Source organism: Tinamus guttatus, unplaced genomic scaffold (genome assembly GCF_059628265.1).
Source record: "Tinamus guttatus ecotype Peru unplaced genomic scaffold, ASM5962826v1 Tinamus_guttatus_pri_ptg000177l, whole genome shotgun sequence".
Taxonomy (NCBI): Eukaryota; Metazoa; Chordata; class Aves; order Tinamiformes; family Tinamidae; genus Tinamus; species Tinamus guttatus.
Genome location: NW_028288711.1, coordinates 662,457 through 687,881, shown reverse-complemented (window position 1 = coordinate 687,881; position 25,425 = coordinate 662,457). Strand labels below are relative to the sequence as shown.

The following is a 25,425-nucleotide window of genomic DNA, read 5'->3' as shown; positions in this document are numbered from 1 at the left end:
ATGCAGAGACTGAACAAAGGCCGTTTTAACCTGAGTCCTCCGGGGAGCTCTGTGCCGGCCGGCTCATCCGCTCGGAATTCTCGCCCGAGCTTTGCGAGGCCGCCAGCCCCCGGCGTGGAGGGAGGCCCACGAGGAGCTGGCCAAGAGCTCAGCAAACCCGCAGCCGGCGCGCGGGGAAGCGGCCGGCGCGTTCACCTGCCCAAGGGCTGTGGCAAATCCTGCACATCTGTTGCGGTATGTGCTGGCCCTTGGGGGCAGGCCCGCTGGAAAACTTGTCTTAGCCTTGTTAATTAGAGCTAATGAGGCACGGGGTGCGCAGAGGGTGCCTCTCGGTCACAGGCAGCTCTGAGGAGCACTGGAGTGGCTGAGTGGTGAGTCCTGGTTTGGTGTGAGCTAGTGCCGAGGTGTGGGGAGGACAGGGCATCCTCTGCCCTGGGTGCAGGGGGGTTCCTGAGTCTCTTCCAGCAGCAGCCGGGAGCTGTTTGTGAGAGCAGCAACGTGGTGCTCGGTGGCCCTGGCAAGGGTACGAGGACCGTCCTTCAGTCCTTGTGTGCATGAGATCGTTCCTGGACAAGGACTGAAGCGTGGGCTGGGATCCGGGCATCACCTCCTTATCCTTCTGCCTCTACTGACATCCCTTCCAGCCAGTGCTTTGCTCCTGGATTTGCCGCCAGGGCCTGATGTCATTCTGCCTCCTTTCTCTCCTTTTCCGCGTTCTCCACTCAGTGAGACTGTCTTCCATGTCTTACCAACATGACCAGGTTTTCCACCTTGCTTGGCCCTCTGAATCGTGGCTGTTGTCAGAAGCCTTGAAGATGAGGCTGCTGCCGTGCAGCTCTCAGGTGCCACCTAAATCACTCTTCCTCCTCCTCCTCCTCTGCAGGTGAATCTGGTCCTGAATGAAGGGAAGTCCCTGGGCCTCATGATCAGAGGAGGGGCAGAGTATTCCCTGGGCATCTACATCACTGGCGTGGACAAAGGCTCGGAAGCGGAGAGCACCGGCCTAAAGGTAAGAGTGGCCCCGGAGTGGCCTGGGGTGGCATCGCGCACGGCGGGTGCAGGGCAAGGCCGTGTTGCTACACAGGGGCTGCGGTTCTGCCCCTCGACGCAGGGCTCTCAGCAGAGGGGTAAACGTTCGGTTTCTGAGCAAGCTTTTCAGCTGTTTTGGAGACCAAGCAAGGGAGCAGGGCTGCTGTGTAGGAGGAAGTGCAGCCTTATAAACTGTGGAGTAAGTTGTACCTGCTTTAGCCGCTCCTACACCTCATTTCTCAGCCTTGCAGAGAGCCTGGGATTGTGCTCAGTGTAGATGTGTGAGGCTGCAGCCCAAGCAAGGCAGGTGAAGAGAAAAAGTCACTGTCACCTCCCTGCACTGGCAGGGCAGAGTTTTCTATTAGAGCTCCTGTCCTGGGCCCTCCTGCTGCGTCTCAAATCCGTGACCATTGCGGACAGAGTTGGCAGCAGCCGAGTTTTGCACGGGGAGCTCCTGCCTGCAGGGAGGCATTGGGCGGCCACACGGACTTTCTCCGGCAGTGCAGGCGTTCGAGGAGCTGTCCCTGAACAGGCAGAAGATGCAGGGGCACCCTGCGGGCTAGAGCAGAGCTTGTCCCCCTGCAGCCTCACCTAGTGTGGCTGGGAGCCACAGCAAGCTCCGTGCTCAGGGCTTTCGGGAAGGCTGCTCTGGGGCCCACCGTGGAAGCAGGAATTCCGCTCCGCAGGAATTCCCCTCCTGGTCCTAGGCTGGCTGCGCTTTTGCTGGGCGCCTCTTGTAAAGCGGGACCTGCTTCTCCTTCCCGTGCTGAAGGCCCCATCATGTGGACATGCACACACGTGGCTCTGCGCTCCCCTGCCCCTAGTGCCAGGTCTCAAACAGCATGAAAAGTCCTAGGATCTTGGCCTTGTCAGAAGGAACCTTGGGGGAATTAAGGTTTTGTATGTCCTCAAGCACTCGCTACCAAAAGAAGTTGAAAGGGGAGCCACTGGACTCTGCGGAGTGTCTCGATGCTGCTGGTAGATGAGGCACGTTAGAGATGCAGGGCCAGGCTGTAGTGTTTGACTTCACAGCTCAGAGACTCTCTTTGAAGGTTTCCCTCCTCTCCAAGTGACCCAGCTCCTTGCAAACACCCTGTGCACCTTGTGCTTCTGTGGCAGTGCAGTCCTGCGGGCTCGGAGGAGGTTTCCTCGGCGTTGCCTTCCTCTGCTCCTCATGTCGGTGAAGCCTTGGTGACTGTTACTCTCCTTGGGTTCTCTCGATTCATCGCAGTAGCGCGGGGCTGCTCGTCGCTGAGGGCCGGCGGCTCTGTTGGCCTCGCCATGCTGTGATGTGACACGTCTCTTCCCGGACCAACCCTAGAGCGTTTAGGGCTAAGCCTTTGCCCTGTGGCCACGCAAAATCAGTGTGCTAACCTGTCAGGACTGGTAGGCTGGAGAGGGCTGCTCTCGTGGAGAGCTTGGACTGGGACAGACACAATCCTATTCCCCAAGTTGCTTTGGAACAAATAAATTGTAACATGGGCACTGAGACCCCCAGGACTCCTGTTACAGGCAAAGGAGAAAGAGGGAGGTATTTGTTGGGCGTCTCCTTGGGACACTTGGTCATTAGCAGAAGAGCGTGGTGAGGGGCAGCAAGAACAGCGTCTGGGACACAAGGATCTAAGGACCGAGATGGTAAAAGGCACAGGACAATTTGCTTTTCCTAAAAGAGCAGGAAGGAGGTTGGAGCCGCCCTGGGCGTCATGCTGGTCACTTTGGGTCCTGCAGCAAGCTAGTTGTCCCCAGGGTCTGCTGTCCCAGGCCCAGAGTGCCAGCCCCACCTCATAGACACCTGAGAGGTTAAAGGTAGGAAATGGAAAAGAAGTTGCTTTTTTTCCCTAAAATTATTTCTGCTAGTTTTCTTGTTTAGTTCTTCCATACTGTTTCCAAATGCCCCTCAGCTGCACAGGGAAAGTTGCTGCTTCGCTTGTTTGGGTCCACCTGCAGGTGAGCTGAGCACAGCTCGCGGCTTCCGCGTGCGGGGAGGATCGTAGCAGGCTGCTGAGGAGTGCAGCCTTCTTCTACGGCGTTTCCCTGATTGTTTTTACGAGCAACACACAGCAGTGCCTCCGCACCGCTCGCTTTGCCCGCGCCACCAAGGCGGGAGGAGGATCCCGCGCGCGGCCGCCTGCGGTGTCCTCGTGTGCCGCTCCACTGCGGCGCGGCACCCCGCGGCCTCCCTGCGAGGCTCTGCGCCGCGGGCGAGGTCCCACGCCAGGTCCTCTGCTTAGTGATTCTTTATGTGTCTCCCCTTGCTGTGCTGGTTTCTAGCAACTGATCTGTGTGCGCCAGCAGCCCAGCGCTTCCCTCAGTGTCAGGCACCGTGCAATTTCAGATACACACACACTTCCCTCCTTGATTTGTGTGCACTGCAAGCCATAAATTTAGCACTAGTTTGTGCTTCGGAGGTAAAGAAAGGCCGTTGATGTTCTGCCATTAGACATGGTCTGCTACAGACTGCATCCGCTCGCACCCGGAGCCGCTCCACCTGGCGGCAGAGGTGATGCAGCCACGAACAGGGAAGAAGCGGTGAGTGAGTGCAATTTCCAGGTGATCTGATGCATTCTGAAATGGAAAGATGGAGTTTTTGCTCAGTGTGGGCATCATCCAGCCCTGCTGGAAGTGATGGGCAAGCTCCTGCCGGTTACACTGGCGATTGGTACTACTGTGGGTTGTGCTGCTCCACCTGATTTTTTTTTCTTGCTCACCGGGTACATAAGAAATATTTTGTCAGCAGGTAAGTAACTACAGCCCTTCAAAGCATTATCTCAGGGATAAGGAATAAAACCTCGTTTATGATGAGCTTTTGAATCTGCTTTCTAAGCCCTGGGTTTTGTGCTCTGCTCTAGCACAGGTTCACTGTAACCACAGGTCACTCGCTTTGCCCTGGCTCCAGTTTGGCATCCCGAGAGTTGTAGGTGCCTTTAAACGCCTGTTAGTTTGGTGCCTAAGTGGGACTGGGCTTTTAGGAGATCAATCTCTGACATAAAGCACTGAAGAGATGTGCTATGACAAGGGCACAGCGAAGACAGGAACTGCTAGGAAGCAAAGACCGGGCAACATGTTTTTGCATAAAGCATTATTTGCTTAAAAACAAACAAAAAACCAGATTTGACAGCACTGAATTTGTTATCAGATTTTTTTTTTTGAGTTAATGTTGCCAAACTCTTTGCTCTTGGTAAAGAGGTACCCCAGAAATCCTTCTGGCATCCATGATTCCAAATCAGAAATTTTGAATGCTCTAATGACATTTTTGAAGTTTCCTTAGATGTTTAGAGGACAAATGACCAGTGATGCTGAAAACTAGTCAAATTCGAGAAACGTTCTGTAAGGTCTTATAAGTTAGATTCCTAGATTTGCTTTTTCCTGCTACGGAACCAGAGGCTGCAGCCCCGGGAAGGGGTCCCAGAAGGAGCCCCCCGTTCTGGGTGGTGCCGGCCGATGCAGATCGCGCCAGGTCGGGTGGCTCTGCTCCAGCTGCCGCCTTCCTGGCTGGAAGCAGAGCGCGCCGCAGGTAGCAGCAGGAAACACGCTGCATCACTGCAGCCCTCAATATTTAAATATTCATGTTCTTGGCCTTGGCTGCCTTTACGTTTATTCATTCACAAAGCTTGTGACAACGCGTTCTTTGGGCATATTTTAAAATATGCTGCCTAGGTATAAGTGCTCACGCTGAAGAAGTGCAGGTTAGCAGAGGCCTGAAGAGCGATGTGCGTTAGTCTTGTTTGCTTCCAGCCTGTCCTTTCTGCCTGCTCCGTGACGTACGCGGTGATGCTGCACAGGAGCTGAATCTGTTCTGCTGGAGTTTGTGGCTCTCTGCAGCCTGATTTTTTCCCCTCATTCATTTTCTCCAAGCCTTGTATTGTACCTATTTTTTTTTCAAGCATTTTTTTCCCACTTGACCTTTACATGAGGAACAGCAGGTTTCATGTAGCTTTCTTTAGACAAACAGCTCAATATGAGTTTCCAGCACAAAGATTGGCGTAAAAAGGGTCTAGCACAATCTATATATATCTGCATACCAGGGAAAGAAAAAGAAAGGCTGTAAATAGGAAAAAGTAAATGATTTTATATCATCTGGGGTATTCATGAAGCTGCTTCTGGAATACTGGCTTGTATTTTGGGGTCTACACATTGAAAAAAGATACTGAAAAAGCAACCCAGGAGCCTCGTGGCTGATTCAGAGGTTGAGGAATAAGCGATGTAGTGAGGAATGCAGCAAGACAAGAGGTTGTGGTGGGCAGGTTGAGGCCTTTCCGCCAGAGGCAGCACCGGAGGGGACTAGAGCGGTGCTCGGCACCGTGTCCTCAGTCACCAGGATGGGCCTCTCCCAGCATCTCTGCTCTTCGGGGAGGCACAGGAGTGGTGAAACCACTGGTTACTCCAAGAGTCCATCTGCTTCTGTCGTGTCCTTCTCTTCCCTTGTCCCCCCTTATTTTATATTTTATCATGAGATGCTTGGGGAAAGGCTATGTGTGCAGCAGCACGTGGCACCTCCTGCTCCCTTTCCTTGTTCCCATTATTCCTGATCCTTCTGATAGGGTGTTTCAGCCTTCTCTGACCTGCATCATCTGCCCTGGACTGTTCAATCCATTTTTTCCCATATATCTATATTTTCCACAAATTTTAGTACAACTGTTTCCAAATTGGTTCATATTTTTCTCCACCCATATTTTTAATTTCTTGAGGTGTGTTTTTTTTAATTATTTGTGCTAGATAGCCTCCTCCATTAGTGGTGTCTGTGAGTACAATTTAGCCTCTCTTCAGGCACGTTAGTGTCATTAAAGACTAGTGCTAATGCCAAACTACTTGGCATGCTATTAGCCCTGCTATTCCCAGCTCAATTTGGTGTCTTTTAACTTGAACTCATGTTGAAAATACCTTATCACGTTTTCTGTCCACGTGACTGATACTTTCCGTGAACCAATTCCATTTCTTATGAGGTTTTGGATATCTGGACCCTTGGCTAAAGTCCGGAAAGGTTCAGCCACATCCCCCTTTGCTGGGTTATCCTGCCTGCCTTCAGCAGGAGAAGCAGCCAAGCAAGCCCAGCATCAAGATCTGCTATTCCTCGGTTCTGCTCCTCATCTGCGGTTTGGTGTGTCATGTTCAACCCTCGTTATTTCAGAGTAAATTTTCCCTTGGCAATTAAAATAATTCCATTTTTAGAAGAGTTCAGGCGCTCCAGATGTTCTCTTATTATTTTCTGAGTCCAGTTGAAAATTTGCTTCGGAAATATCCAGGTCAGTAAGGTTTTTTTGCATGTTTTATTATTTCTTTCTTTATTTGGTTGCTAGTTAGAATCTGTGCATATAGCAAACACCTTGCCAGGGTCAACCTTTGTTTTAACAGATGCTGCATTTGTATCTCTGCAGTTTTTTCTTTTTTTAAAAAAAACCTTCCAAGTTGTCCTTGACTTGGGGGGAGAAATAGTTATCTGTGTTTGAGCAAAAATCCTCTCCTGCCCTAATACGATTGTATCATCCAGATAGACTGATTTGTAGGCACTTGAGCTGTTCAGTGATCCCTTTATCTGCCCTTCACCAGCAATTATTCTTGCAAGGTCTTTTTTTTTTTTTTTTTTTTTTTTTTTCCTGCACACTGGTGCATAAATCTAAGCATTTGTGGCAAGTGGTTCTCACCCGTTGTCAATATTGTGGCATCACTAGATGGGGGTTTTCCTGGGGTAGGTGCTGTCGTAACCTTGATGCTTGGGTGTACCAGGCCACCCACCCCGGCTGTACTCACCACCGTGTTGCACTTTGTGCTGCTCCAGCACCTGCAGGGGTGAATTTGCTCGTGAACGTGGGGCTCGTGAAGCTCTTTTCTCCTCTTTGTCACCTCCTGCCCCAGAGTCCTGCTTAGGGGAAGGGCATTCCAGGCTGCTTTTGTCCCATTCTGGAGGAGAGAAACTAAAGAATGGCTCATGAAATCTGTTTAACTGTCTTGAACAGAAATCATAAAGGTTTAATCTTTGATAGGAAAAGCTATTAAAGATTGAGAATTGCAACAAAGCTATCTAATAGAGTTTGAATTTCCGTCGTTTCAGTGCTGCAGTGAACCCAGCACTCCTCATTCTGGCAGCAGAATCGGCTCCGGTGTGCATCGTCTGGTGCATTAACGCAGCCTGAGAGATGATGCTCGTTACAGCGAGCGTGCGTTTCTGCAGGCAGTTTAGTCACCACCATAATTTACCCTCGTTGTTCGTTGGTGCTTAGCAGTTTTCCGACAGTTGGTTAAAGCTGACAGAGCTTGAAGGCAGCCTGAGGTCTCTGCAGTGTCTGATGTGGGGAACGTGGTCGTTGGTATTTGGATTCTATTTTCTGGTTCTTGGAGGCAGGGCTGGCCCAGGGCTGCCGCTCTCAGCCCAGTGGAGCTTCGCATTCCCGGCACATGATTCCAGCAGCTGCTCCCTGCTCCGCAGTCCATAGGGATCAGGGATCTGCCCTGGTCCTCGTTGGAGCTGCGGAGCCTGAGCCAAGGCCCTCGTCCCTCCTGCCCAGGGAAACTCGAGGAGGGGAAGGTGAGTTGAGAGCAGGCGGCTGCTCTTGCAGGACCAGCTGCTTTGAGCCTTCTCCTGGAACCGATGGAGCAAGTCGGTGCAGCCAGACCCCAGCTTGGCCACCCCCAGGACGCTGCAGAGGCTACTGCAACGCGTCTCTCGTCTCTTCCCTTTGCATGGTAGCCTCAGTTCCTTTGTCAGCTCAGGGACACGGGGGCCTCAGCTTCTTCCTTGTCTGGCTCCGGGGCCTCGGGCTCGTCTGTGCTCTGCGCGAGCTCCGTCCGCGTCCGCAGCGGCGCTGCCTCCCGCCTCCCCACGCACCCGCTGCCCTTTCGTGAGCGGGAAGGTTACGCAGGAGCTCTTGACTCCTCATTATTGCCACAGTATTTTTCTGTCTCTCCATGATGTCCATCCCCACACATTTATCTCCTCTCTAATTTTAACAGACATAATCTTTCCAATCTCTCTTTCACAGACACCTTCACATGTCCCTAATCACGGCTGTCCCCCTCCTCAGGAGCTTTCCTTGCTGCCTCTCCTCACTAGCCAGCAGGGCTCACCCTGAGGTCACGCAGTCCCTTGGACTATTGCTGTGCCTTTGCATTGGTGTTGGAATCCCCACTTTCCTATCATGTGTTTTTATTGTGGGCTCTTTTGATCTTTCTGGACTCACAGCTGCACAAGCGGCCCGTCGCCTGCCACTTCACGTGTCTGCTGTGTTCACTGAAGAGGCCTCAGTCACGTCTCATGCCTTGCGAAGGCACTTTGGAATTTCCGCTCTTTGTCAGCTTCCAGATAATCCTCAGGATCCTTCATTCTTTTGTGTCTTTTCCTTCGCTGTCACTTCTCATGGGGATTTTGTGCCATCTCTCTTTCACCTGTGACTTGGGTGGCAGCCGAATGACAGCCCACCAGTGACCAGTCACTGCTCCTCACTGGAGAGCACAAATGTAAGTGTCCACAAAATTATCCCCTGTGCTCTGACTGAGCTGAAAGAATTGGAATTGATTTTAGCTTCAGAAATTGTCTCCCATCTTTCTTGTACCCTTTTCTTCCCCAAGAAGTGGTTGAGTTATTTAAGGAATGTCTCGTTCTGCTTGCACTGCAGCATAAAGAAAATAGGGCTGTGTTTTGACAGGGCTCAAGCGAAGCCTATGGTTAAGCAAAGATACGAAGGAGCAGTATAAAAGAGGTGGTTTATCAGAAATGGAGCAAATTGTGATACTTGAGTGTGGAGGAGCTGCATTTAAAGCCCTAGAAGCAAAGAGGAAGAGGAGCTGGGATGAAGAAAAGCCAGGAGAATGCTGTGCCTTGAATAGGGCCAGGCTACCAGGGAGGCCCCTAGTTACAGTGAAGCCTTGAGCACGAATGAAAACTACCGGGAGCAGCAGGGGAAGGCTAGGGAGGAAAGAGGAGGGGAGGGATGAAATCCCAGCTGCTACAGACCCCAAATTTCACACAGAATTGGAAGCCAGGGTGGGACACTCAGGTTGGCCTCTCCTGCGTCACAGGTTGCTGAGGCTCAGAGCAGCATGGCTTTTGGCCTCCAACAGGAGGGAGCAGCAGGGAGGGCTTGGATCATGCATTCTTTAGGAGTTGTTTCTAACCAAGAACACCCTGAAACTTACAGAAGGGGACAGGCAGCCTGGTCTGGCTTGGGATCCAGCTCTAATGCTTGGTCCGACTCCGCAGGTAGGAGACCAGATCCTGGAGGTGAATGGCCGGAGCTTCCTCAGCATCCCCCACGACGAGGCCGTGAAGCTGCTCAAATCTTCCCGCCACCTCATCATGACGGTGAAGGACATTGGGAGGCTGCCCCATGCCCGCACCACCGTGGATGAGACCCGGTGGATAGCAAGCTCCCAGATCGGAGAGACCCTCGTCAGCTCGGCAGGGTACGTGCTTGGTGCCAGCCCCTTCCAAGTTTGCCAGACAAGACTTCCAACGCGGAACTCTCCGTAGGGTACATACAGTCACCAAGGAAGGGTGTAGACCAGCAGCACATCCTGTGCCACTGAAAGGCTGGCAGCTCGATGCCCTTTGATGTGCATCTGTGAGCTGTCCATGGGAGCGCCCCTAGTGCCCCTTATCTGGTGCTCGGAAGTTGGCATCTGTGACCTGTGATGTTGATCAGGCCCAGAGAATACGTTTCTGCATCGTTCAGAGCCCCTTCCTTGAGCCTTCAGGTCAGGAACTTGTCCCAGGTTTAACTTACAGCAAAGGCACTGAAAGAAGTGAGTGCGCCAGGCCCTGTGCAGGCCCTGGGTGATGGCGGCTCTGGGGTGCCTTGGTGGGCACACGACGCCTGGTGCTAACTGATCTTCTCCCTCCTCACAGGGCAGTGGGCGCTCACGCTGCGGAGGCACCAGCCAGGGTAAGAGATGTTGGACCTTCCAAGCGCCTCTTGAGACGAGTGTCATTGTCCCCTGTTTTCCATGGCTGGGAGGGCTGGCTTTGTGCTCATGGTTATACAAGGGATGCAGGATGTGCTGCCTGCAAAAGAGCTCAGGCAGCTCCACGGGATATCTGGTATCTTTGGAAGGTGACCAGTTTGCACACAGTGGTGAGTGGTAACTGGCTCTGGCCGTTCTCCTGCCCATCTCACTTTGCCAGCTGTGTTTCTGCAGAGGGTGACAGAATGCCACTGCTACTCCCAGACTGCTGCTGAGGCTATTCTGCAGCACACTGGGTGCTTCCCAGCCTGGGAATGATGCCATTGATGATACAGTGTCCCCATGAGCCAGCCCAGCCTGCCCTGGAGAGATGTGCCTCTGCCTGGGGCCCAGCTTGCTTGCCATGAGCCTGGGTGTCTGCTGCAGTCTGAGCCCAGGCCTGTGATGCCGAATGGGGAGGCGAGATCCCTCCAGGGACGGTGTGCGCTGGAGGCAAAGCAGGTGGTGCTGGGAAGAAGACAGAGGTGCTGCTGGAGCAGATCCTATGGGAGGTGAATGCAGGCAGAACTGCAGGACAGAGTCAGATCCCCCTTTTCTCCCCATACTGGCAAGGACAGAGAGGGGGATCCCTTCCGCCCTGCAGAGATGGTCCTGACGCCTTCAGGCTGGCGGCCGTGGCAGGGCCCTGGGAGATGTTGCAGCCCTCAACACCCGCAGCGGAGCAGGAATCTGGAGTGGCACCGATGCGCCTGCAACAGTGCCTGCAGGGAGCAGGAATCCGGAGCGGCGCCATGTTCGGGTGCGGCGCCTGCGGGGAGCAGGGATCTGGAGTGGCACCGCATTCCCAGTGCAGGGCCTGCAGGGAGCAGGGATCCGGAGCAGCGCCCTGTGTCCACGCGGTGCCGGCAGCTCTGCAGCAGCAGGGCCTCTCCGAACGGCTCTCGGCAGAGCGCGTTCCTTCTAGATGAGGCAGGGAGACGCCGCAGGTGGCTCTGCTGATAACGGCGCAAAGCTGATTCCCGGTGCCAGCTCTTCAGTGTCACTGCCTTGTCTGGCTCTGTATCCCCACACTGCCAGAGAGAGGAACCACAAAGGGCTTCTCTGTTAGAAATCATTTGAGATCGCTCTCAAAGGGGGAAAAAAGAAAAACCCTCCTGCCTGCAGTCAGAATTGTGTCTCCCTGGGACTCCTCTGGGTGCTGTTTCTCCACCGGGCTCTCCTTGGAGCTTGCTCTCTCTCTAGTGGCACCACGTTCCCAGGCGGAGGGGTACATGCTGCTAGCGCTTCACCGGCTGCTCCAGGGACAGTGTCCTCACTCGCTGGACAGAGCTGTGCTGCTGTTTGGTGTATTTAGGGGCTGCAGTGCCTGGTGCCTGCCCTTGGCCCTGGAGTTGCTCAGAGCAGCAGTGACGCTGGGGCTGGCTGGCGAGTGCCCGAGGGGACCTGCCTCCAGCCGTGCTGCGTGTCCCTGCCCTGGGGCTGCCTTCCAACACGACCACCGCAGGGGCAGAGCAGGGACAGAGGTGTGGGCAGCCGGGGGTTGTGGACAGAGCACAGAGCAAGGGCTGAGCCCTGCTCCTGCTGCCAGGCTCTCAACACTCACTGAGTTTCAGTGGCATCTGGCTCACAGCCTGTGACTCGCACGTCCCCACGTCCCCACAGTGACATGCCTGAGCTCTGCCTGGCCTTCAGCTGCTGCTGGGCCTGTCCTCTGCTGCGTGCTGCGCTCCCTCCCCTCCTACCCCACCTCCAGGCTTCTTGGGGAAGGGCATCAGAGCAGAGTGCTTCCCAATGGGGCAAGTAAGGCAGAGATCCCAGGATGTGTTGCCTGCAAAAGAGCTCAGGCAGCTCCACAGGATATCTGGCATCTTTGGAAGGTGACCAAGCAAAGTCTAACGAGACAGTTAGCAGCACACGGCGCTGAGAAGCAGCGTTCATTCTGCCGTGCCACAGCTGAGCACAGTGGCCTCGTTCGCCCTGGAGGCCAGGAATACAGAGCCACCATCACAGGGCTGAGCAACTGGTCCTTGCCAACAGGAGCCTGTCTTGAGGCCTGGCAAAATGGCCAAGGTCAGGGCAGAACCGCTCCTCTGTCCAGCCCAGAGCTGCTCTGTTCAGGCTGGTGCTGGGCTGGCTGCTGGCGGAGCAGCCGTGGCGGGAGAGGCTCTGGGATGTGTCTGTCCTGCCCTGGGCAGAGACCCCCTTTCTAGGCTGGCTGCTCGTTCAGTTTGTTCCTCCTGGAGAGGGGGCAGAGCTAGTTGTTCACATGCCGCCCCTCTTCCTGTTGGTGGGTTTCAGCAGCTGCTTTCTTAGCATCCCATGCCAAAGCCTATTTCGTGTCTTCTGCAGCCTGTGTTTTACCGAGGCCTGGCGGGCTCCCAGGTGACGCTGAGCAGCGTGGTGAACCAGAGCCGGGTCATGCTGGAAGAACAAGCGCGGCACCTGCTCAACGAGCAGGAGCGGGCAACCATGGGCTACTACCTTGATGAATATAAGGAAGGCAATATCTCCGTGGACGCTTTGGTCATGGCACTCTTCGAGCTACTCAACACGCATGCAAAGGTGAGGGCCATGCTGAGGTCAGGGATAGCTTCCTCCACCCCATGAAGTGGTCAGAGCTGCTGCCACAGGGTGGTCAGTGCTGCCTGCCAGCCTTTCCTGACAGTTCAGGAGACATGAGCCCCTTTGCAAATGAGCTCTCAAATAAAACCAAAGTTCAAGGTTATCTGCAGAGGATCAAGAGTGAGGATACAAAACCAAAACCTAGAAATAGGGCAGAAGGAGGTTTAGTGTTCAGTGACAAAGGGGCTTCTGGACGAGTTCAGGACCTCCTTATCGCTGCCAGTACATATCGTCACCGCAGCTGCACAGGACAGCAGAGTGGGCATTCACCTGGCTGGGCATGTGGTCGTGCTCCAATCTCTCTTTGGTTGTCCCTGTGCCTGGCCCAGTTCTCGCTGCTCTCGGAGGTGCGGGGCATGATCTCCCCACAAGACCTCGACCGCTTTGACAACCTGGTGCTGAAGCGAGAGATCGAGTCCATGAAGGCCCGGCAGCCCTCAGGGCCCAGCATTGGCACCGACTCCTACTCCATGATGTCCTACAGCGACACGGTCTCCTCCTCCAGCAGCCACTTCACCTCGACAACCGTCAGCTCAGCCAGGGTAAGTCCCTCCTGGCTGCTCCCTTTTCTCTGAACACCTTCTGCTCCTGGCAGCCCTGCAGCAAACTTGCTTCCCTGGAGGTCCCTCAGGGACCCTGCCTTGCTCTGAGAATCATAAAATTGTTAATGTTGGAAGAGACCTCTAGACGTCATCTAGTCCAACCCCCTGCACACGCAGGGTCACCTAGAGCACGTGGCACAGGACTGCGTCCAAGCGGGTCTTGAAGATCTCCAGAGAAGGAGACTCCATGACCTCTCTGGGCAGCCTGTCCCAGCGCTCTGTCACCCTCACTGTTAAGAAAATTTTCCTTAAGTTCCTGTGGAACTTTTGGTGTTTCAGTTTGTGGCCATTACCTTTGCCACTTGTAGGTGACTTGCAGCGGAGACTGGGGTGCCTGCAGCAGAGCCGGACAAGCTGGCAGGAGTCAGACCCGGCTGTGGGACCTGGTGGAGAGCAGAGAGTGCACGTGCAGGGCCCCGGTGTGCCGGCCTGCTGGTGGGATCCCATGTGTCTTCTGTGCCCTGTGTCAGCGCTGTGGGTGCTCCCAGAGGCTCCAAGATCCTTGCAGGCAGGGTGGTTTGTAGGTGCAGCAAGGAGATGCTGGGAGACTTGGCTGGTATCCCGGTGTCCTTCAGACTGAGATGCCACTGTCCTCTGCACGAGGGCTGCGCCTGGTGCCAAGCATCGCTCTGTCCCCCGCGAGGGGAGAGTTCCGCTTCCCTTGTGCGGCCTTGCTGCACGCCGACAGCTCTGTCCGCACAGAACTTGCTAGTCACGGCCTGCTGCTACTGAGCATCCCTGGCTGTCCCTCCGCCAAGGCGCTGCTGCCTGCTGGCCTGTCCCGACGGAGCCCACGCAGCCGCACGCTCCGTGCCGCGTCCCAGCTCCCCGCAGCCCCGGCGCTCGGCCAGCAGCGCTCCCGCCGCTCAGCTCCAGGCATTCACGCGCCGCCTAATTAAGTTATCATAATCACCTCTGAGAGTGCAGGCACACACGCAGCCCCAAAATTAATTTCCTAGCCATAAAATGCCTTTCATCATAAATGCATTAGCAACCCTGGAAATTAAAACCTTCACAAAAAGAGCAGATGACAAGGGGCTTCTGCTAGTTCACCAGCGAGCAAAGCTGCACCATGCTGCACAGGCCCCACTCCGCGGCCGGTGGGGAGGAGGTCGGGGCCTTGCTAGGGCTGTGGCTGCCGCCGTGTTCAGTGCAGCCGCACAGGTGGGCTCAGTGCGTTGCAGAGTGTTAGAGCTGCTCTTTTGTGTCTGCTGGACTCCACAAATCTGTGCAGGAAAGCCGTGTGCTCCATGCAGGGTGAATTACAGGGTGGTCCTTTCTGGATGAGGGTGAGCAGAGTTTCATACCCCTCTAGGAAGGCTTCCTAGGAATCAAGGACCTAACAGAGACCTAACAGAGAGCTCGGCCAGGATTTCTCACCAAGTGTGACACTCGCTTCCCTGGTTATCCCAATGCCAAGTCTTCCCACGTGCTCTGGGTTTGCCGCACTCTCCCTCATGCTCCATGATGCCAGTGTGGCTGACGGGTGAGCAAGGACCCAGCCTCCCCTGGCACGAGGGCCCAGAGATGAGTGAGGGAGCTAGGGAACCCTCCTGGCCACAGAGCAGTGAGCACACACCATCTACCAGGCCTTGTATTTACAAGCTCCCTATAAGAGCGCGTGGCCCTCAGTGGAGAGAGCCTCCTCCTTGGAAGAGTCACTGCTCTATCCTTACCCTGCGAGCGTGGATGTGAGAGCAGAACACCCATCTGCAGCCCTTCCTCGCAGCTGCCAAGTCAAGGGCATGGGCTTTCCTAAATAAGCACCTACCTCAGCAGGAGAGAGCAGGGCAGGACTCCCAGACTGGCTGCTCTGCCCTTTCCTGTCCCAATTCCCCATTGCTATTGCCCTTGCCAGCACCTCTCAAAGGAGAGGGCTACTTGCAGCCTTCCCGTTCAACCTGGGATGCAGCTGGATGTGGGTTCTGCTGGATGGGCTCCAGCGGGGAGGGCTGCATTGTGCTAGGCTTTGCTCTGGGGGGCTCGCTCGTCTCGCTCGGGTGTTCTGCATCCTCCATGATGTTTTATTTTCCCTTTCACGCTTGTTTTAATCTGCTTTTCCCCTCGCGCACCCCCAGGAGCGGCTCCTGTGGCTAATAGACCTGATGGAGGTAGGGGCTATCAGCCAGCCGGGGAGCTCAAGTGCTGTGGTTGCCATAGCAGACGTGCTGAGAGTGTGTGCAGGCGCGTGTTGAGCGGGAGACGAGGACAGGCCCTGCAGAGGCCAGCACGCATCTCGGCCGCGTGATCAGCTGCTCGTTTCCCCCTACTCTCTGCTCCTCTGCAGAGCTGTTTCCGAGCCCCTGCGGGCCTGGACACTGCGGTGGTGACAAGACTCCGGTGCCTTTTCCAACACGTCATTAATCCTGAACCAGAACCGCTGGCACCAGTGTCCTGCCTGCAGTAATGCTGCGTGCGCCGCCGGCAGCTCGGCAGCTCGGTGCTGGAAGGACAAGCAGCCCTGATGCCCGATGGAGCCCAAACGGCCCTGCCCGCCTCACCATCCCCGTGTGCCGGCTCCTCCTGCTCTTGTGCTGCCTCCCTGTCCAGGCAGCCTGGCTAAGTACCATGGTCACATCGTGTCACACATCCTCAGAGAGCGGGGAATGATTTTCCTGCTAAGCCTTGGGTCTGCGGAAATCCGTGTCCCAGTGCAGGAGGGATCGATGTACTTGCACTGTGGGTGTTCCGCCCCTGGATGAATCTGCACGTGTCTAAAAATGAATGTGGGGAGAACCTCAAATGTGGAGGCCCACACTCAAAAATTTCTGTCATAACAGAGCTTTTGGCTGGAAGGAGGCTAAGAGCTGCCTGCTCGTGCCCTGCCACAGAGCTCTGCTGTGCCTAGTGCTTTACCTGGGGTAGATCATGGGTACCTGGGGTTAAATCACCCCAAACTTTGGGACCTGGCTTGCTTTGGCTTTATCACCAGGCACTGATATTAGAGCATACTGCCATCCCCGCTGCTCTCAGTGGCTCCGGGGGTAAACTCAGGCCAAAAATAACTCACGTGAAGCTGAGCAGGACTTGCCAAGCAAAAAGTGATTGCAGCATGGGATGCTTGAAGGTTACCCAGAGATGAAGCGAGGCCTCATCTAATTGTGCCACCCACTGGATGTCAGTCTGCTTGGCTAAGCCTCACCTTCGCCTCTTTTTAATGGAAGATTTGGATCCAAGATGAGTCCTGCAAAGCAGAGGTTTTTTGTTAACTGGAATAATCAGATGCAGCTGGTTTGATCCAAGCAGTTTGAATTTGCTTACAGCCATGACAGTCCTCTAGGGATTTTGCATTTTCTTTGTCCCTGCCTCCTGCCCCAGCTTAGGGAATTGAAATCCCTGTTTATCTTATTTTTCTTCTCTGATGCCTGCCATAAAGATCCATTCTCCCAGGGCCTGATTCCACAGGTGCTGGATTGCTCCCAGCACTCCGAAGCTGCTGCGCTTGCAGGTACAGGAGCAGAGCCAACGTGGTGACCCAGCCACTAACATCTGTGCGTGTTCTGGGGCTCTGTTTGCCAAGAAGCAGGAGTAAGGAAGGAGCAGCAAAGTGGGGCATGAGCCATTGCCCTTTTTGGAAAGGGAACATCAAACACACGAGCCCACAGCATCCTGGCAGCTCGAGAGCGGGTAGGATGAGAGCAGAGAAAAGGAGGACCTCATCCAGCCGCCTCCATCCCAGCAGCAGGACAAGCAGCCCCTGGGAGAAGTCACCACCGATCCCCATGCTGGGAGAGACCTTCGCCTTGTGTTCAAGAGGAGTATTGCTCCGTGGGCAGGGAAGCTGAGGCAGGGAGAGGGCAGGGAGGCGAGAGGGAAGGCTAAGCTTATTCGGAGATGCGGTGGTTATTCAAAACCTGAACTCTGCGGGAGAGAGCGTTTCCAGAGTTTTCAGCTGGAAAATAAGGGCCTCGTTTGGAGCTGCGAGGTCCCCTGCGGCACCCAGGGGCTCGCTGGGATGGGGAAGGGTGCGGGCCTCCCAGCCGGCCCTGCAGGGGATTGCAAGAGCCTTGCCTGGCCTCCAAAACGGGAGAGGAGCAGAGAATCAGTAGGAAGAAGCAGCCACCCGGGTAAACCCTCATTTTTGAGTGGATTCAGTGGGCCATTCGAGGGAGATCCGGCAAGCACAGTCTTAAAATAGCAGATTTTCGAAAGCATATGTGCTTAGTTTAGGAGGTTTTAGATTGCATAGCCAGGTCCCAAAGTAGCAAGGGGAAAGCAAACCTGCAGCTCATGCATGAGCACAAACAGGAGCAGTGTTAGTGTCACTGCGATCGGGAAGAGCAGATCTCGGGAGCGGGACTGGGGCCATCCTGCGGGGCTGCCGGGAAGGGCTCCAGGAGCCTCCCGGCTTCCCGGGAGGATCCCAGCCGTGGGAATGTTAGTCCCGGCTGTAGGCTGGGACTGCAGCACCTTCCTCTGGCTGATGAGAGCAACACGGAAGGGCCCGGTGTCAGGGAGATGGGCTTAGGGCTCGGCGGCAGCGCAGGACCAGGCGGCACTGGCAGGTGTCAGCGGGACATGGGGCAGATCCTCTTCTTCCAATAACAGGGGGATTTGCAGGCAGGCTGCCCCCAGCCTTACGGGCAGAGGCATTTGGCAAAAGCTCAGTGAACGCTGGGGGCAGAGCTGGAGAGGGCAGCTGAGATTCCCCTCTGCAGAGGAAGAAGTGGTCTCCCAAGCTAGTTCTTTCCCTGCCAGAGTCTGCAGAAGCTACTTCATTTTACTTTCTCATTTGCCAGGAGTCCCTCTGAAGCCACAGAGATAAAACCCTTCCCAGCAGTATTTTTGCTGCTTTTCTAATGCATTTAATTGTCTGTTTTGGGACACTGACAACTTACAGGCATGGCAGGAGCCTGCAGCAGATGGGAAAATGTGAATGCACAAGCGTTTCAACTAATTGGTTGTTTACCCTGCAATAAATAACACCCCGTTGAACAGAAACGGTCCCTGCCCGTTCCAGCGCAAATGAAGGAGCCTCCTCGTTCAGTCCCGCTCGGTGCCCGGAGCAGAGCCCGTGGCAGGTCCCCATGTCCTGCAGGCTGGACACGGCTCCTGGCAGAGCTGTGCCCACCTCCGTGCCTGGCAATATTCTGCCTTCGTCTGTCCTTACTTAGCCAGGCTGCCTGTTTGCTCTGTGTGTCCATACGTGTGTTCTGTGCTTCGCGCCGTCCCGAGGGGCAGTCACCCCTGAACGGACAGACTGACTGCCTTAGTCCTTCCCCGTTTCTGGACTGTGGTACCTGCAAGGCTCTGTTGTGATATTCCCTAATGACATTTTGCCTTGATATGAACAGAGGAAGTGGCTTCTCTCTATTTCTATGCAAATATTCTGTTTTTTGGGGCGGAGGAAAGGTTTTGACTTTTCATTACCTTTCCTCCTGGAAAGATCCATCCCTGGGCATTGAACTCACACCCTCAAAATTGCTTCCTCCCTTCCTTATCTTCTAAATTAAATATAAAGAGCTGATATATGGGCCAAGAGAAGCATGTTCCTCTACTGTAGAGGAAATCACTCCTTTAAATGAGGCTCACAGCTTGCTTTAAGCTCTTTTCTTAGCTTTGGAGACTCAGTTTACCTGTGTGGTATGTGAGTCTCCAGGGGAGCGTTGCAGGCAATGCAAACCTTTTTCCTCGTGTGCAAGACCCTGCTTCCCTCTGCATGCTCCCTGTCACTTTGCTACTGCTTCCTGCTGTGTTAACTGGGTTTTCCCTTCCTTTCTTGGCCTCTCAGAACACGTCGGAATTGGAGGGAGGTGGAGACAACCAGCAAAGCAGCATCAACACCCTGCCAGACATCTCTCTGGTAAGAAACGGCACCACGTTGCAGCACCTCGTGCAGGAGCTGGTGCCGATTGATGATGCTGAGTTTTGCCTCAGCTTCTGTAGCTCTTTGTAACGTCAGGCACTGCAGCAAGGTATTACTGAAGCAAATTGATTAGACCAGTTTGAGTTGTCTGAATAAAAGTAACATCTGCACTTACAAGAGCTAAAGCAAAACTTGGGTGATTTGTCCTCTAACCGTCTTCATTTATGAGTCATATTCATAAGCTCAGGGAGACTCTTCTATCAAAATCAGTGAGTTTTCCCGTGGTCACCATGGGAGGGCAGATACCAGGTGACTGTGGGGTTAGGGACTGTGCCTGAGCCTGGTATCCTGAATGTTGCTGGTTTGGGTTTGGCAGGATGATCTCTCGTCCTTCCCAGAAGAACCACCCAACTTCAAGCCTCCACCGCCTCCTTCAGCTGCCCAGAGGCTGGAGCCTGCGGTTGGCCAGCACAGGACCCCTGGCAAGGAGAAGCCGACGCGTCCTTCCTCTGAGTCCTCTCAGTCAGGCCTCTTCTTTGTGGCCCCCCGAAACCCCACGCCCCCTCTGAGCCATCCTGAGAAGGACACAGTCAGCCTGATCTCCTCCACTAACTCATGCCCCGAGGAGTCCGCTCCGAACGCCATCTACGCCACCGTTTCCCCAGCCCTGCGCAGCTCCAGGAGGCACGTGGATGCGCAGCTCTCCTTGGTCAGCCAGCTCCCCATTGGCCCTTTCCCCAGGGTCCAGTCCCCGACAAGGCTGAAGAGCCCGTCCCCGGAAAGCCCTGCAGCCCGGGGGCTGCCGAGCGCCTCCTCGCCGTCCCCTCCGCCTCCCCCGTGCCACCCCGCACCGCTGCCACCGGACAAGGGCAGCCCGCGGGCAGCGGCCAACCAGCACTTCATCATGGTGGAGGTTCATCAACCCAACAGCGAGCCTGATGTCAACGAAGTGAGGCCCTTGCCCCAGGCCAGAGGTGCGTGTCCCAGTGGGAGCAGCTGCTCCGGGATGGAAGATCCCCATTGCCATCAAGCTCTCTGCTTTCCGGGGATGGTGGCTCTTGAGCTGGGTTGGCTGGAGCTCAGAACTCTGCTCTGGCAATTGCAGGAGCAGTCTGGGCTGTGGGCTGGAAGCAGCCCCCGATGGTGCAGGCTGCCCTGCAGAGCGCGGCGGGGCGAGGAGAACGGCCGCGCGCAGCGGCACCGGCCCCGTAAGAAACTCCCGAAGAGAGAACCCGGGCGAGTGGAGAGGGACCTGCCTGGGCACAAGGCTCTGCAGCAGAGCTTTCCCCTGTGCCAGCGAGGGGCCGTGGCACCAACCTGGGCAGTTTAGCTCCAAGCTCCAAGTTAATGGAGTTTGGAGAAGCCAAAGTGTCTGCATCGCTGTGGCCGTGTGCTGCTGCGTGGTTCCTTAATTAGCTGTGGTTCTGTTTTGACTTGCGATTTTGTTTTTCTGAGACATGGTTTTTGGAGACATGAGCAGCAGTGGCAGCACTGATCTTTCCAAGACGGAAGGCCCGGCCAGGGCTTCAGGCCGTGGCAAAACCCAAGCCCAGTGGCTGCTCCACGTCGGCACTCGGCGTGTTCGGCAAAGCCTCCCCAGGTGCTCTCCAGCATGGTTTAATCTGACCTTCACCTAAAGACCAGATTGGGGCAGGTAGTTGATTGCAGCGTGACTCTTGTGGAGGCTTCAGTTAATAAAAGCTGCTTGCAGTGGAATTTTCAAAGCAATTACAGGATTTTCCCATTAATAGCTGCTTTTGGAGAAACCTGGTTGTAGGGCAGGTTCATCCCGGGGATCTGCCAGGGAGCAGGGCAGGGAGCAGCAGGAGGAGCCGGGAGGCCCTGGAGGTGCCCAAGGAGGTCACAGTGATTTGGGCGAAGGCACTAGGGGTCCCGCATGGTCCCCATCCTGCGCTCCCCCCGGTGGCCTCGCCTCGTCGCCGTGCGTGTGGCACTGTCGCCCTCTCGAGGCACTGCAGCCGGTCCCTTAGTTGCTGCTAGGGGCAGAAACGAGCCCGAGCTGGCACTGCGTCCCTAGGGGTGACCGGCCGCAGGGTGACACCAGCTCCTCCAGGTCAGAGATGCGACTTCCGGGGCCTCGGTCCCCTCTGCAAACGCTGCGCTGCTGCCGTGCGTCGGCTCGGAGACCCGTGCCCAGTGCCTCGCTTGGAGCGGGACGGGGCTCTTGACCAGCAGCTCCTCGCTCCGGTCGGTGCCCACCTCCTCCCGGGCGCTACAGGTGAAGCTGGTGCTGTGCGTGGGGTCCTGGGAGGCCACCCTGTCCCTGTCATCCCAGTGCAGTATCTGGGTTGCATCCTGGAGTCTGCGTGTTCCTCGGTGCCCGGTTCTGCTCTGAAGGATGGGGAGATGTGGGCACGCTCGCTTGGCTCCGTCTCTGTGCCCAGATGCCAGAGGAGCCGCCCGGTCCTGGGAGCAAGGACCATGCTCTGTCCCTGCGGTGGCTGGCGCCCCAGGCGCGGGCCGTGTGCCAGCCTCCCTAACGGGCTGTGTCTCTCCACAGCCTCCACGCTGTCGCAGCTCTCAGACAGCGGGCAGACCCTCAGTGAGGACAGTGGTGTGGATATCGGCGAGGCCGAGGCCAGCAGCAAGGACAGGAGCCAGCAGCCACTTCCCGGGAAAGGCCGAAGCCTCAAGGAGGCTGCGAGGAGCGAGGGGGCAGCGGAGGGGGCCTCCAAGCCGGTGAGGCCGGGAGCCCGGAGACCCTGCAGAGGAGCCGTGCACAGACCATGTCCACATGTGCTGGGCGGGGGGTAGCCGCTGCTGCCAGGGGAGTCACCCCAGTATGGGGCTGAGCTGGCAGGAAGGGGGTTGGGGGGCTCATTTGTGCCATCCTGGCTCAAACCGCAGCCTGGCAGCTCCAGCAAACAACCACTGGGGCCATGATGGAGCTTGTGGCTCTGAGGGGACGTGTCCAGGGCACCGCATCCCCTGGCTGAAATCACCGGTCGCCCTTGGAGGAGCAGGCAATACCAGGTGTCAAACTGGAGGGTTTCTGCTCTTGGTGGCCTGGGGGGTCTGGGCAGGCAGCCAGGGAGCTGCTGTGCTGCTCGCAGAGCCCATCCAGCCTTGTAATCCTCTCTTCCCACAGCCCGGGCTCCTGGAGCCCACGTCGTGTCTGATCCGAGTGTCCAAGAGTGCACCGACCTTGGGAATCGCCATCGAGGGCGGAGCGAACACTCGGCAACCGCTGCCCCGCATCGTCACCATCCAGGTAGGGCAGGCTGAGCCTGGGACAACTCGGTGCATGTGGCTTCACTCTCCTCCCTGCCAGCTCTGCACAGAGTGTGGCCCCAGTGTGAGTTTTGGGGTGCCAGGGGCATCGTTTTGCCCCAGGGGTGGTTGCTGATCAGAAGCAGCTCTTGTCCCACCTTGTGGCAGCTCCAGCAGTCAGTTCCTGGGCACTGGCTGCATTTCCACGCAGGGCCGGGGGCTGCCCCGCTGCTCACTCCCCTCTTCCCTCTTCCCATAGCGCGGGGGCTCTGCGCACAACTGCGGGAAGCTCAAGGTGGGACACGTCATCCTGGAGGTGAACGGCACGGGGCTGCGTGGCAAGGAGCACCGGGAGGCGGCGCGCATCATTGCCGAGGCCTTCAAGCTCAAGGAGAAGGACTACATCGATTTCCTGGTCACGGAGTTCAACGTGGCCCTTTAGGAGCCGCGCGAAGCTCGGGAGCAGCGGGGCAGGTGAGAGAAGCCAGGCGGGCACAGAGCAGCGCCAGCACTGGCACCCTGCACACGCCGACCCCTGGGGACCCCTGACATCTCCCGTCACTGTGGGCAGGCTGAGGCCGGGTAGAAATCGGTGCACGTCTCAGCTGAAGGCGTCCAGCCCTGGGGCTGGGGGCTGCCCCTTGGAGCGGTGCCTGCCTTGGCACTGAAGTCCAGGCTGGGGAGCAGAGAGGGGACGGCTGGAGCCCGGGTGCCCCTGTTCCCTTGGTGCCACACGCGGCGCGGGGCGCCCTGCGGCCCTTGGGCTGGCGGAAGAGGAGGCTGGCGGTTCTCGTGGCTGCTCATGGCGGCCTCGGGGACCCCCTGGGGGGCACGGGCCACGGCAAGGACGCAGGGGGCACCCGGAGGCCGTGTATATTGCTGGCAATGTCATTGTATTTATATATACAGAGCTTGTGCTTTTAATTTTTCAATAAATTTAACGGGTTAGAAAAAAAAGGCTGCGTCTGTGGGAGTTGCTTTGGGCCAGGCGGGGCCAGACAGGCGCGTGCTCACAGGGACAGGGACAGCGGGAGGGCATGGGCCACACGCGGGGCTGGCTGCAGGGGAGCCCCAGTGCGACCGGGGGCCGCGGGGCAGGGGGGCAGCCCCCCAGCACCCTGGCACTGGCAGGACGGGTCCAGGTTGGCGCTGGTGGGACGGTCCCGGTGGGAGCGCGGGTGTTTCCCGCCCGTCCCGGCGCTTTCCCGCGTGGGCGGGGACGTCTCCACGGAGCCACTGGAGCCTCCACGAGGGGGCGCCGGCGCTGCTTAAATTATGGTAATGCCCAACCCCTGCGGGCCGCTCTGATTGGTCGGGCCGCCCGCGCTATGCAAATAGAGAAAAAGGGCAGGCTTTATGCTAACGACCTTGTGTTTCCTCCGGGGCCGCGCGCTCCCATTGGCGGAGACGCGCCCGGATGCTAATGAGGGCTCGGGCTCCGCCCCCGCGCTGCCGGAGGGGCGCGCGCTATTGTCCGGCGGGGCCGGGCCCGGGCGGCGCCGGCGGCAGGAGGAGAAGGAAGAGGAGGAAGAGGAGGAAGAGCAGCCACCGCCGGGCCGGGCTGGGCCGGAACAGCCGAGCAGAGCCACCCGCGCATAGCGAAGGTGCGCGCGGCCGCGGGGCGGACGGCGGGGCAGATGTTGAATGCGGGGCGGGAGGAGGGTGTCCATCCAGCTGTGCACCTGAACCAGATGTGCCCCTTCCTCCCCCGGGGGGCCCAAACCCTCCTCCTCGGCGCGCTCCGGGGGAAGCCTGGGTCTCTCGGTCCGTCCTTCCTGTGCCTTATTGCACAGGACAGCTGGGGAGGAGAAAGAGGGCTTGGGGGGGGGCACAGCTGCATGCAGGGCTGGGATGGGGGCACAGCTGGATGCCCGGCTGGGCACCCAGGGCCGGTCCCAACCTGGCGCCAGGGCACTGGCCCCCCGGGCTTGGGGTTCGGGCTGCTCTGAGGCCGGGACAAGCCATGGGGCCGGGGGACAGCGCCCCGCGGAGCATCGTTGCTGAAGGCATCACTTGTGCCGCCGTACGCAGCTGCAGGACACGCGGCTTCCCTGCCAGCCCTAGCAGCCCGGAGAGGCCTTGCAGCCCCCGGAAAATTTGTGGTGAGTTTCTTTCTGGTGTGGCCTCGCTTGTCCCCGGAGGCCAGGGAGGCCGACGGGTTTCTGAGGGTTTCATCAGCCGGGGCTGGGCCCTTTCGGGGGCCGCACGCTGCCCGTGGAGGAAGCTGCAGGGGCCGTGCTTGGGCTCCCCACGCGCTACGCAAAAGGCCCCGCATCGGGCCAGCTCCAACCGCCTCTCACCTCCATGACCCCTCTCCGCTTGGAAGCAGGGGGAGCTGCCCCACACCGCGCATGTGTTTGTGGAGGATGCGAAGGAAAATTTGCCAGGTTTTTCTGTGCTAGGATGAGGTTTTCTTCCCTTACTGTTTTGGTACAAAATGAGGAGAAGCAATAAAATGGCATTTTCACTTCTCTGCTCTCTTTTGCACTCAGAGCTTGACGCTGTGGCTCTAAAAGAGGAAAGTTAAGAAGTGAAGCCACTCCGGGAGCCCCTGCTGCCCGTGGGAGCCCGGCAGGTTGCAGGGGCAGCTCTCAAGGGCTGCTCGGGATTCTGTGTAATGAGATATTTGACTAACGAACGGAAAGATGTAGATGGTGCCGCCTGCTCTGGGCCCGGCTCTAGTGGCTCCTCAGCGCCCTGGGGCTGCGCTCGCTGTCCCCATGGTCAGGCCGCGGGGCCCCGTTGCTGCCAAGGCCCCGTATTCTCCTCTCAGCAGCTGGCAACGGTCCTTGGGGCTGGAGGTGCTGGGTCCCCCTGGGAAATCGGGTGGTTTCTGCAGCTGAGCCGCTAATTTGGAGTGATTTTTGGAGCCATTAATTTCACTCTCCCCTAAGCGGTGCCTTAAGAGCAGGAGCCATCCAAGCTACCGCGAGGCTGGTGCTCATCGTGCCGGGATGTCCGCTGTGTCCTTTGCCCAGACTGTGCCTCGCCCCTCAGGGACGCAGGTCCCCGGGAGCCACCACGTTTGGAGGCTGCCGACGTGGTGGTGTTCGGATGCGATGTCCGCCAGCCCCATTCTGGCAGCGGGATTTGCTGTGGGGTTGGAAACCACCCTGCACATGGATGTGGCCTGGAGCGTCCCCAGGGTGCAGCATCTCTGTCACTGCGCTGGGAATAACCAGGGTCATGCGCCCTGGGCTCAGTCACCAGTGCAATGAGTTTGGCAGGCTTGGCCCATTC

The 25,425-nt window shown here is 57.0% G+C and overlaps 1 protein-coding gene across 2 annotated transcripts in view; it reads left to right on the top strand.

Annotated features, from left to right (window-relative positions):
* WHRN (whirlin) overlaps nucleotides 1-22,641 on the top strand; it is a 45,066-nt gene extending 22,425 nt beyond the window's left edge. Inside the window, exons 3-13 of one of the 2 annotated variants that reach the window (XM_088523290.1) lie at nucleotides 884-1,009; nucleotides 9,224-9,426; nucleotides 9,869-9,905; nucleotides 12,274-12,486; nucleotides 12,876-13,088; nucleotides 15,227-15,259; nucleotides 18,880-18,951; nucleotides 19,331-19,928; nucleotides 21,476-21,654; nucleotides 22,064-22,186; nucleotides 22,445-22,641. In XM_088523290.1, coding sequence (XP_088379416.1) covers nucleotides 884-1,009; nucleotides 9,224-9,426; nucleotides 9,869-9,905; nucleotides 12,274-12,486; nucleotides 12,876-13,088; nucleotides 15,227-15,259; nucleotides 18,880-18,951; nucleotides 19,331-19,928; nucleotides 21,476-21,654; nucleotides 22,064-22,186; nucleotides 22,445-22,627 — 1,980 coding nt within the window. In that variant the 3' untranslated portion in view covers nucleotides 22,628-22,641. The remainder of the gene's footprint in view (nucleotides 1-883; nucleotides 1,010-9,223; nucleotides 9,427-9,868; nucleotides 9,906-12,273; nucleotides 12,487-12,875; nucleotides 13,089-15,226; nucleotides 15,260-18,879; nucleotides 18,952-19,330; nucleotides 19,929-21,475; nucleotides 21,655-22,063; nucleotides 22,187-22,444) is intronic. The other variant, XM_088523291.1, reaches the window with a different exon arrangement.
* Nucleotides 22,642-25,425: the final 2,784 nt, after the last annotated feature.